Raw genomic sequence first — 13,465 nt, forward strand, 5'->3', positions numbered from 1 at the left:
TCCCCTTACTGGGTATATACCCAAAGGATTATAAATCATTCTACTATAAAGACAAATGCACAAGTATGTGTATTGCAGCACTGTTTACAATAGTAAAGCAACGCAAATACAATCCAAATGCCCATCAATGATAGACTGGATATTTCCATCTTAAGAAATTATTTCAGCTTAAAGGGTACTGTTTTATATTAAAGTATATGAGATGACAGGTATGGCAAAATTCATAGGATTCCACCTTAAATATGGTCAAGGTAGGGATTTTTTTTTTTTTTTTTTTTTTGCAAAGATGTCAAGTTTTTAGTTAAGGGGTTCTTTCATTTCAATGACATTTTGGCCTGGTGCGGTGGCTCACGCCTGTAATCCCAGCACTGTGGGAGGCCCAGGCAGGTGGATCACTTGAGGCCAGGAGTTAGAGACCAGCCTGGCCAATATGGTGAAATCCCATCTCTATTAAAAATACAAAAATTCCCCAGGCATGGTGGGGTGCCTCTGTAATCCCAGCTACTCAGGAGGCTGAGGCAGGAGAGTCCTTTGAACCCAGGAGGTGGAGGTTGCAATGAGCCAAGATCACTCCACTGCACTTCAGCCTGGGCGACAGAGAGAGACTCTGTCCCTAAATAAATAAATAATTAATTAAATGACATTCTATCCAGCTAAATCTTAAATACCAGTTAGCTTTGTATCACTTTTAAAACAATCCCTCAAAAGTCATGACTTAATAAATGTTAGTTAAAAATTGTTAATTTTGATATTTAGAACAGACAATGCATATGAGGATAACAGATCACCCTAAGTAGCTTAATTTATGCTTATGAACCATTCAACTACCACCATACTCCATTTTATTATCTGTATAAGGAGAGGTGTCTAAATTGTCTCTGGAACAAATATAAATGTATTTTCTCTTTGAGATTATCCAATAATATAGCATTAACAGCTGATTGAAGTTTTAACTAAATATCTAAACATTGACTATAGTGTTGGAAATTACCTAATTAATTTTTGATCTCTCTATTATGCTAATCAAGTTCAGGAATAATTAAAATAATATACAAATAAGATATGGTTACCCTTAACATATGAAATTTGTAAAGCAATTCTGATCATGGATTTCATTACTCATATTTTAGTGGAAATATTCCATCTTATTGAAATAAGATGATTCTGAACATAAAATATATTTTAAAAGCTATACCCAGTTTCCATTAAGCTATATACAAAAAAATAAAGTGTACAAGAAATACATCATGAACTTAGGAAAGTTTCACTCCTAATATCTATTAGTAGCTGACGTGCTATGAGTCTATGAAAATATTTGTGTTAAATATATTTCTTTTCTAATTTTGGTAGGTTATTGGAAGTTGAAATTTGTTCTATTGATCCTTCAAAATCTGAACACTTTTATTCATCCTATTGTAGTCCTTTTGAGGGTTATTTTAAACATAAATTTTAGATTTTCAATTAAGTAAAATTCACAACTTGCAGAACTGTAATATAAAAACAACATCAAAGTAAAATATGTTTAATTGCAAATTATAATTTTGACCATTTACTTAAATTCTAATGCCTTTTTGATATACAGTAGGGGATTTCAAATTCTGTTGGTGATTTAGCAAGTAGATATGCAATCTACTTTGAAGCAAGCTAAGGTTTTTTTTTTTTTTTCTTACAAAATTTGTAGTCAGGAGCTACGCTGAAAATTCTGTATTTTCCTATGCTTATTTCTAAGTAGATACTTCGTGTTTACTTTGTAGGTTGCAAGGGTTAGCATCAATGAGGAAACATTCAGTTCAATCCCCAAGAAACTCACCAGTTTTTAAATATATAATTTTATCTAATAGTAGTTGTGCATACCTCATTTTACTCCATAATTGATTACACATACATGAAGCAACACATTCTTCTTTTACTGAACTAACGTTATCACAATGCCAAAATAAGTCATTTCCATAGGGAATAAACCCCACTATTGTTCTTACAAAATTGTGAAAACAAAACTACAAATTACGACTTAAAGGATTTATTGCAAATCTATTTTTTCCTTCAGACCAGGAATTGCTGTGGTAAATAATGCCTAATTAATATCATCTAAAAATATGTTTTTCTTACTTTACTTTGCAAACCAGGACCCCCCTCCGCTCCTCGGAATGCCATCTCAAATGTTAATGAAACTAGTGTCTTTCTGGAATGGATTCCGCCTGCTGACACTGGTGGAAGGAAAGATGTGTCATATTATATTGCATGCAAGAAGTGCAACTCCCATGCAGGTGTGTGTGAGGAGTGTGGCGGTCATGTCAGGTACCTTCCCCGGCAAAGCGGCCTGAAAAACACCTCTGTCATGATGGTGGATCTACTCGCTCACACAAACTATACCTTTGAGATTGAGGCAGTGAATGGAGTGTCCGACTTGAGTCCAGGAGCCCGGCAGTATGTGTCTGTAAATGTAACCACAAATCAAGCAGGTAAGTGCCATGCCCAACCAAGTTGTGTATGTTAGGCCTAGTTCTGTCAATTATTTCCATAGCTGAGGGCCAAGTTGACTGAAATCTATGTGAGAACTTTCCATTAACCGGAAGGTCAGGACTTAAAGTATAACACATCAAAAATGCTTTTGCAGTTTTAAACAAATAAAAGCTAAAGATTTGTTAGAAATCCCATTTACAGAAAAAAAAAAAAAACACATTTTTTAATTGATTTTTTTCATTAGAAATACATTTCTGTATCAAATCCATTTGAAGTAAAATTTATCTCATATAATTTCATAGAAGTCATTTTTATAGCTCAAATCTATTTTTTTGTTTCCTTGAATTTTTAAAAACTCATTAATTTAGCATGTGATCAGGCAGGTTTTATTTGCTTGTTTATTTGCTTGCTTGGCAACACAGATGAATTTTCCTTTCAGATCATAAATCTTTTCATATTATTTCAACTATTGTAGCAAAAATGCATGCAATGAAATTTTCTTTGCTAAGTTCATTTATCAAAATTAGAATAACTATGAACTATTACGCAACCACCTGAAAACATATCTATATTCCATATGGAAATTTTGGAATGAGTAGGAAGTAATTATTAGAGTAGGGAATACAGTCCTGTTTGAGCTACTGATTTCCCTATATTTTACCCTCAAATGTTCACTTTTAAGCAAATTAACATGGAAGACTTCTTTCCTAGCAAGATAAAAACCAAAGATAAACTACAGCTAATTTAATAATTCAACCCACTATGTAGCAAGAGTCCTTTTAAATCTAAGAGTAATTTGTAGCATGTTTTGTCCATCAACAGGTATCTGGGAGGGGAAGAAAAAGGCATTAAAAGCCAAAATTTGTACCTTTCCTTTATCAATTGGCTACAACTCTCAGTCCAAAGTGTAGTAACCTCGTCATCTCCTTAGAACTTCAGGTGGGCTTTGGTCAGTGAGCACATCCTTGCCACCAGTACTCACAAAGAAATAGGACATGCTTGTCTGAATGAAATCAGGCTGACTTTATATAATATTAGTATAAGTTTGTAGGTCGTGGAATGCTAGCCTTGATGAGGGAATGCTGCTAGTTACAAAGTCTCAGCAAAAATAATTAATATGAATTGTGGAATACCTCAAGTAAATCAAATGGTTATATTCTAAAAATAACAAAATGCATGCAGCTGAGTTCATAGTTGCTACTGATTGATAAAGCTGAGGGAAACATTCAGAATTAGCCCGGATTGTGTGAAGCATGTGATTAATGTAATAGGAATTATTCTATACTCTGCATGTTCTTAGCCACATTGAATACTTGTCTGCAGCGTTTCTTTTTTTCCATTAGAATATATAACGCACACATATAAGCCACTTTCCCCAGTGAATCGTTTATATTTTTTACCATTTACTACCTAACCTAAGGTGAAACTAATAGAAGTGCTAAAGAGCTGGACAGGAATAGTGAAAATCAATTTTTCCCTCAGCATAGGCTCAGCTGCAGGCAATGCTAGCATGTGTTGACTTTTCATCACCGTATCTAGACATCAGGAGTGTTCAGTAAATGCAAACTCTCTTCCCATTTTAGAAAAAATATTGGCTTAAAACCTTTGGCTTCAGCTTTCTTATGCAACATCTTTCAACTTTACTTGATTCTATGTATGAATCTTCCACCAACATATCGTAAGCATATTGAACAATCACTAAGAGTGGTGTTCCTTCAGAAGAATATTCTCCAGCTTGCATACCCTTAAATTCTTTGAAAGGTATTTCTTTGATAAACTAGATAGAGGAAATAACTGTTGATTTTTTAATGATGTACTCAACAAATATTTGCTATAGTTGTCTTCAACTTGCTGGCCTCTTCAACCTCCAAAGTATATTATTTGAAACTTCAATACCTTAAATACCAAAAAAGATGAATTTTTATCCAGGTGTTGAATTCATAGGTGTCTTGTAAAACACATTTTTATATTCAGAGCAGACAATTTTCTTGATTTTTGGTTGCTATTCATTCGCATTCTCACAGTATACGCTAACATTATGAAAACCTATCCAAAACATCAAAATAAGATTCTTCTCAGTATCAGCATTCCAGAACCACTAAGTCTCACTTTATACAAAAATTATGGAAACTTCTAATTGTAACCACCCAGTGGGTTCTTCTTGCCCGCTCCCTAGAGAGAGTCAATTGATCAAGACAGGTAAATTGCAACAGAAAAAGAGTTTAATACATGTAGAGCCAGCTAAGCAGGAAACCAGAGTTTTATTATTACTCATATCAGCTCCCCCAAAATTCAGAGGCTAGAGTTTTTTAAAGATAGTTCGGTGGGTAGGGGTCTAGGGAATGGGGAATGCTGATTTGTTGGGTCAGGGATGAAATCATAAGAAGCTGAATCTGTCCTCCTGCAGATTCAGTTCCTGAGTGATGGCTACAAGACCAAATGAGCCAGTTTAAGTTTTCTGTATGATGCCAACTGATCCATCAGAATGCTACAGGGTCTGAAAAATATCTTGAACACCAATCAAAGGTCTTAAAATAGCAATGTTAGCCATGGGAGCCACTGGGGAGATTAGGAATCCTGTGGATTCTGACTGCATGACACCTGAGTCATAATTTTTAATCTTGTGGCTAATCTGTTAGTTTTACAAAGGTTATCTGGTCCCTAAGCAAGGAGAGGATTTGTTTCAGAGAGGAATTATTATCACTTTTGTTTAAAAGCTAAATCAGGCCGGGCGCGGTGGCTCAAGCCTGTAATCCCAGCACTTTGGGAGGCCGAGACGGGCGGATCACGAGGTCAGGAGATCGAGACCATCCTGGCTAACATGGTGAAACCCCGTCTCTACTAAAAAAATACAAAAAACTAGCCGGGCGAGGTGGCGGGCGCCTGCAGTCCCAGCTACTCGGGAAGCTGAGGCAGGAGAATGGCGTAAACCTGGGAGGCGGAGCTTGCAGTGAGCTGAGATCCGGCCACTGCACTCCAGCCTGGGCGACAGAGCGAGACTCCGTCTCAACAACAACAACAACAAAAAGCTAAATCATAAACTAAATTACCCCCAAAGTTATTTCGGTCTATCCCCAGGAATGAACAAGGGCAGCCTGGAGGTTAAAGGAAAGATGGAGTCAATTAAGTAAGATCTCTTTAACTGTCATAATTTTCTCACTGTTTGTATTAGTCTTCTTCCACTGCTATAAATACCTGAGACTGGGTAATTTATGAAGAAAAGAGGTTTAACTGGCTCATGGTTCTGCAGACTGTACAAGAAGCACAGCAGCTTCTGCCTCTTGTGAGGCACCAGGAGGCTTCCAATTACAGCAGAAAGCAAAGTCATCTCACATGGTGAGAGCAGGAGTACAAGAGAGGGGAAGGTGCTGCACACTTTAAACAACCAGACCTCTTGAGAACTGACTCTCTATCATGAGAAAGTACCAAGGATATGATGCTAAACCATTCACAAGAAACTGCCCCCATGATCCAATCATATCCCAGGAGGCCCCACCTCCAACACTGGGAAATTACATTGAACATGAGATTTGGGCAGGGACACAGGCCCAGGCCATATCACTGTTATCATCTCTGCAAAGTGATTTCAGAATAACTCCTAAAATGTCTTAAGTTTAATGCCACCACGGCAAAACACTTTTCAAGTACCCAAATTGCAGAAAGTGGATTGTAGTAGGTTTTAATGCCTAAACATCTTTTAAGAATTAAACTGAATAAAGTTATCTTCACCATATGTGGTTGTTATATAAAACTTCCTTAAGCAGATTTTAAATTTAGTTTTGAGATCCTCTAAAGATTGTTTTCAGAGAAATATGTTTCTTTCTTAAATAATTTATTTCAAATTTATAATTAGCCTCAACAGTTGAGTTGATATTTTCTGATTGATTTTGTAGGGGCACAAGAAATGCATCCCTTTTGCCCTTTCTGTAAGTTTGCTGAGATGACTGAAAATAGACAGCTTAATAGGGAAAAACATCCATAATAAATTCATTAACATGCACACAGATGTAAGACTCAAAGAAGGGCCAGATGGTTGACGCTTAAATACCTTCTTCATATAGGGAAGGGAATGGCGGGGGGTGTAAATGCGGAAATGAACCATCTCAATGAACTATGACCTGGGACAAATTTTCTCTGACTTCTGGGGGAACCAGTAATGACAAGATGAGGGGAGGAACTTCAAACTTCACTGTGAACAAAGATTTTCTTATTATGCAAATAAATTCTCCCAGGTAATCTCTGGGAGGTGTCCTTAGAATAATAAACAAAAAGTCTGTCTGGGCATGGTGATGACTTTTAGTCTCTTCTCTTTTCTTTTCTGGTGGTTAATGTTTCCTGATTATTTGATGAGATTTCCAGGAAGGATGCTCTAAGACAATCACATTGTTTTTGAAACGGAGTTACCCTTAGTCAAATAAGGAAATTTCAGTGAGAGTCCCTCCCTGCAATTGTGAGATGTAGGGGACAGGGAAGAAACAAGAGATTAGAAAGTTTTTGCTTCTGAGGTAACACTTAAGGCCTTCTGATTTCTTTTAATTCAAAGTGCTCGTCATACCAAAGCACAATTCTTTGTGATATTTCTCTCTGCACTCCAGCAATGTATTTCTGTGCGTGTGATAGCAATGAATGTCCAGATTCAAAATTGGATTAAAAAGGTATAAGGAAAAATAGTGTGTATTCAAGTTGAAAATTTTGCATTAGGCTGATAGTCTATAGAAGTGATTAAATGATTTATAAATGTATACATAGTATTTAGACATTTTCGAAACAATTATATCATTATGGAGTCTAGGAACTTGTTTTTAGGGGAAGCTATCTGGATTAAAACAATACTTTTTTGCATGTAATAATAAAGCCACAAAATGTAAAGGAAAAGCTAAATACTAGAATTGGTTCAAATTTACAGTTCTTGTAAAATGTGGTTATAATAATTTTATTGACCAGAAAGAATTACAAAATTGTGAGAATTTTCTTGGTAAAGAAAAATAAGCAAATATAAAGGGGGAGAAAAGCAATAAAAAAGTAGATGTTACATAATATAAAGAAATAGTGGCTATGATGAAGGGAAAAATGATAAGAAAATAAAATGTGAATATGTTAGTTATATAAAGAAGTCTTTAATCAATTACAAAGGGAATAAAAGATAAATAGCAGATAAAAAATTAGCGGATAAAATAGTGGATGTGCAAATAGTGGATACACAAATTAGAGGATAAAACAGTGGATATGTATAGTGTTCATTATTAAGCTACTAATCTTATAAAATGAATAAAATTATTGAGTTCCTCAAGTTTTCTAATGAGTATGTCATATATAATACATTCTTACACAAAATTGATTTACACAAGATAGTCTTTCTTTGCCAAATAATATTTAGATTTATTTACATAACAACACTTCTGTTGTTCTGTTATATTATTTTAGGACTTCTGAAATGTATCTATCCATACAGATAGATAAGAGACATATCAGCACATAGTGTAAAATTTTAAAATTCTGTTAAAAGCAGTTACTTTGGAAGTTTATCTTTTTGCAAAATAGTGTGTATTTATGTTTTTCTATAAATATATTTGTTTTTATTTTAAAATAATTTTACAATAGGCATTTTTAAGCTTAAGCTTAAAGCTCTTTTAATATATATACATGTATATTTTGTCCCAACAGAAAATAAGCTCATTCTAACCACAAAGCCAAAATTACAAATAATTTACATGCCAAGGTACAGAATTCTAATTCTTGACCGAAGCAGACAGATTTTAATTGCTTTGAATGTAGGCTCAGACTCTTGGAACCTTTTCCCAGAGGGCTATTTGACATGCTATGGATATCAAAATGCAGCAAACTTACACCTTACCTTGGAGGGCATGTTTCAAGCTCTCCCAGACTATCAGAAATATCACCAAGGTAGGTGTTACCTATATTTTCATGGGTTTTATTTCTTGGTTCTTGCACAAATATCTGGAGGACATTATAATCCCAGTTCACTGTGTCTTTTCAATTTGATGCCATCCTTGTAGTGGATGAGCATGGTGTCTCATAAAATGTTGATATGATCAGTGTTCCCAAAGACTAAATCTGGCTGTAAAACTGGAAATTTCAGAGAATATTAGAACAATATGGTGAAAGCTTACTGTTGTTTATGCAAAAAAGCAGCAAATACTTGTTGGCAATCTCTGTTTACTGAGACGTGAACTTCTAAAAAGAAAAAAAATGGCCATTTGTTAGACTATCATTATAATATTGAGTGTCAGGGTCTTTGTTGATTTTCTTTAGTGAAGAAACCATATTGCCTGTACTTGAACCACTACCTAATTAAAGGTATTTTTGTTTTACAAGATTAGTCTTCCATGTAGATTGAATAGGCAAGTTAAATCTGCCTATGTTTTCATAAGCACCAGCCTTTTTTCTTCCTTGTTCTTCATGATGGCTCTAGTTGAAACATTCTCCTAGGGATCTATGTTTACTGTTTTTGTAGGAGAGAGTTGCTTAGTGGTCTTTAGTTTGGTCATTAGTAGAGTTTGACAGCAGCTTTGACTTCAGGGGCTACTGCGATAAAAAGACATTTCTTCCAGTTACAGTATAAATCTTCCAAATACACACCAAAGATCTGGTAAAACAATCAAAAGCTGAAATGGAAGTATTACTGTATCAACTGTAATATGAACCCAAGACAAAATCCCATTCATCACATGACCCTAATAACCTCTACTTACGCAAATTTTTTTTTAGTGATAATCTGAATCCACCAAGATCAATGTTAGCTTGAAGGCAGTATTCAATAATCTGTGAAAGGACTGGGCATTTGCACCCACCTCCTTTCCTCCCTAATGTATTTAGAAATGGTAGGAGATGTCTTTCAGGAAAGCTAGAAGGAAGATGTGCAATACTAACATATGATGCTATTGCAGAGTCCTTCTTCAAGAGTAACCACATTTCTCTGCATTTAAGTGGCCATGGGGTAAGTAAACTAATTTAAGTGTGAAAACCATTGACAGGCCATGACTAATTAGGTCACTAAATTTATATTTTTACTTCCCAGACCTTGATATCATTGCGAAGGATCAGATGATTCATTAATTTGGTGTCCGCATGCTACAGTACTGTATTTTTTACCAGTCATATCCTGCTACCTATTATGAGATCCATGTCCACCCTCATTCCAGTGGTAAGGTACTCCTAAACCCTAAAGAAATGAAATCACTTGAGTGTAGCTTCAATGTCTGTGTTCCCAGTATAGAATATATAAATTATAGAGGTTTTTTGTTTTTGTTTTTAAGATAACATTGTTGTGCTCATCATTCTTTTTTATTGTTATGGTGAGGAAAGTATCTTCTGAGCTCTTTCTGAAAATTTAATCAGTGGGTGATTTCACAGGTTTTTTTTTTCTGTTTTGTTTTGCTCTCGTAGCCCAGGCTGGAGTGCGATGGCACAATTTTGGCTCACCGCAACTTCCACCTCCTACGTTCAAGCACTTCTCCTGCCTCAGCCTCCTGAGTAGGTGGGATTGCAAGCGCCCACCACCACACCCAGCTAATATTTGTATTTTTAATAGAGAGAGGGTTTCTTCATTTTGGCCAGGCTGGTCTAGAACTCCTGACCTCAGGTGATCCACCTGCCTTGTCCTCCTAAAGTGCTGGGATTACAGGCACGAGCCACCATACCCAGCCCATTTAACAGGCTTTGAACAATAAATCCATCTTAACTTTCAAACTTCAGTAGGTCATTGAATTCCTTGTACATTAAAAGGAGGAACTGCAAGTGTCTGAACTTTATTTAACTTAGCCTGTTTTTCAGTCCAGATTTTGATCAACTAATTGAAGAAGCATTTAGCACCTAAACCAGCTACCAGAAGTAGCACATTGAATCTAGAATCTCTAATCAGATATTTATACCAGCTAGAATTAAAATTCTTTTATGGTTCTATATCAGGAATACGTAAAATCAATTTTCACACATATTCCCCCATGCATTTTCAAATTTAGCTATAAAATCTTGCAAGTCTCATATTCAAGAAGCTTCCAGTCCTCAGCATTAACCAGATAATTGGCTCCCAAGAGGATGCTGGAATTTTGAGTTCAAATGGAATAATAGATTTGGTCAGAAAGCATATTGCTTTCCTCCATCAGTTAACCACCTTAAATAAGGTATGGACTTGATATTGAAGAAATAAAGGAGCATCTTCCTCAGTCATGTGCTGGACAGCTGAATCTGCTAGCAAGAAGGATTCAGTAAGTTTTAGCAAAAGAGAAAATTTTCAGTCACCTGAATCCTCCTATTTATCCAAATATTCCAGTGCTCATGATTTAACCATTTTCCTCAGTCAATGGTCTAATTTTCTCAAAAGGCAAAACAATAAAGTAAATCATCTTTGTAATTCAGGAATTCATGGAAAAAGACTTGAGTTTTGATGTATAGCTATGTCATCCTTTCCACTATAAGACACAAGAAGTGTGCTGATCATTTCAATGTGATTTAAACTAAGAATTTAATCTTGGAGATGGTTATTTTATTCTTTAAACTATGAAGTGCATTTAGACACAGCCGACCTTTGTTGAATTTCTTCAATTTCTCATGACTTTATGGTGGAATCTGAACCACCAAAAGTATAATCTTCAATATTATTTGAGGTGAGCACAAGCAATGAGTTGCATGCCCCGATATGCCAGAAGTTGTCAGATTTCCATTCTTTAACACTGAATGGATCCTTGTTACACTGAAACACAGCAGTTTGATCACTGGTCCTATATTCCCATTTCCTTAATAGACTTACCTACAACACTCCTCTTCTGGGAATTATTATTATTATTATTATTATTATTATTAATGTTTGTATTCTTAGCTGCAAACAAAATATTCTCTGGTTAGTTGAAACAGAAAAGAGCATTAATAAAGGATATGAAGTGGCTCATAGACTCATTGAGAATAGATTCAAAGATTAGAATATAAATTTAGAGGAAGAATGCATAAAACTACCACAGATCTGGCCTGATGAAGCTTCACATTGCGTGGCAGCTGTCGAGCAATGGATGGCAAGATTTTTATTTTATTGCAATTGCTATTGCCACAAGTAGCATTGCTGCTTCTGGATCTCAAACTTCAAAACTAAAGAGAAATCATCAATATTTCCACCAGCAACATCTTCATGTTTTTTTCTTTCGCTTTCACCAGCAGAAAGCCAAAAAAGAGAACTTCATGAAGAAAATGGTTTCTTAATTTTCCTATTTGAATCAAGATCTTGCCTGGGCCAGTTGGTTTGATGTATTTGAAGCCACCTACCTTTATCTGAGGAGAAAGGGAAACTGGGTTTTTTGAATTCTGATATTTGTGTTGGAAAGACAGGATTCATTACCAGAGCTTTTAAATATATAAATTGCCATTCAAAAGATAATGCATTGTAATGAATTTGGCAAATTTCACTGCATATTTATTCAAATTTTAATGAAAATTTCTACCTATAATTTATTAAACAAGTCATCTGAAATATTTTGAGAAAATCGGGTTTCAAAATTAGTTAAGGTTTGTTCATCTTCTCTCTCTGTGTTATCCTTTCTCTCTTCCTTTCCTTCGCTCCTTTCCTTCTTTCCTTGTCTCCTTTCTTTGTTATTTTTCCTGTGTTTTTGTGTTTTTTGTTTGTTTGTTTGTATCTCATGTGTTGAGGGCTGAGTTAATAACATGCCTCAATTCACGGCGCATTTCAATCTTGAACCAAACAGGACCCTCTCTTGGGTTATATATTTTCTTATGTACCTACTTTCATTTTTACCCCAAATCTACTTGCCGTTTATCTACACTAAAGAGCAACCATTTTAATATGTTATTTGTTTTTTATAAAGTATTATTATGAATATATTTATTTAAAATCATATGCATATGTTTTTTATTTAATGGTGGTATGGCTTATTGTATATAATTTTTCAACATAATCATAGTATTTTATAAATCCATACATGTTGCTTTTGGCCATTTAATGTGCCTCATATATCCATGTCCACTGCACTTTTCATATCAACTCACCCAGTAATGGAGACCCAGGTTCTCTTACTGCCTAATTTGAGGACATTCTGTATTCAGTGTGAAGCCCTAATACAGTCATTTTAATTGAGTATACACGATGTTTCATTTCTAAAATATGAGGAGAGAAACAAAAGCAATAACACTAGTTTCATTACATTTTTAGTCCTTTCCTCATTTCACACAAGGTACCTAATATAGTTCTATTTTCTTCACAAACAAATGTACAGAAAAGAAATTCTGTTCGCTTGAATCTAGTTCATAGAACGGCAGATTTGTACATTGGTTAAAGGTCTGGACTGATGAGCTAGACTTTCTGGTTTCTACTAACTAGCTTTTTGATTTGAGTAAATTACTTAAATTTACTGATCACAGTAAATACTTAAGTCATTAAGTATTTAGTTACTTAAATAGACCTGATCACAGGCCTCAGGTTTTTCACATATAAAGTGGAAATAAATGGTATCTGTGACATACAATGATTACAACAATTGAATGAGCTAAATCTACAAAACAATTAGTGTAATGCTTGGCATGTAGTAAGATGTAAATAAATATTACTATAGTATTATTTAAGAAACTCTTCAATGATCTACTAAGTAGCATGAATCCATGGAATAAACTACGGAAAAAATAGGTTTTAGACTTCATGAGTATAATATAAACAGACTCATTGGTAAAGTAAAATGGAAAGAGGATAAATATTTAAAAGCAAAAAATAATGTGTAGGACCGTGATTCTACAGATAACAAAAGACAACTGCTTCAAGCTTGCAGGAGTAAACCAATAAAATTCCTTTTCTAATCGGAACTATATGTTTAATGATTTCTTAAAATATTGAGCTTATATTAATCTTGAAGTTCTTCTAATTTTGATAAAATATCCAGAACAATAATGTAAAGAAACAATAGGATAACAGGGTCAAGACCAGGTGCCTTGGCTCACGCCTACAATCCCAGCACTTTGGGAGGCCAAGGTTGGCGGAACACTT

General features: G+C 34.9%; 1 protein-coding gene across 1 annotated transcript in view; it reads left to right on the forward strand.

Moving 5' to 3' along the window:
• The window catches only part of EPHA5 (EPH receptor A5), a 351,895-nt gene that overhangs the window by 183,117 nt on the left and 155,313 nt on the right, over nucleotides 1-13,465 (forward strand). Inside the window, exon 5 of the mRNA XM_033214556.1 lies at nucleotides 2,127-2,462. Within this exon, the coding sequence (XP_033070447.1) occupies nucleotides 2,127-2,462 (336 nt within the window). The remainder of the gene's footprint in view (nucleotides 1-2,126; nucleotides 2,463-13,465) is intronic.

The sequence above is a fragment of the Trachypithecus francoisi genome, unplaced genomic scaffold, assembly GCF_009764315.1.
Source record: "Trachypithecus francoisi isolate TF-2019V2 unplaced genomic scaffold, Tfra_2.0 Lachesis_group1, whole genome shotgun sequence".
NCBI lineage: Eukaryota > Metazoa > Chordata > Mammalia > Primates > Cercopithecidae > Trachypithecus > Trachypithecus francoisi.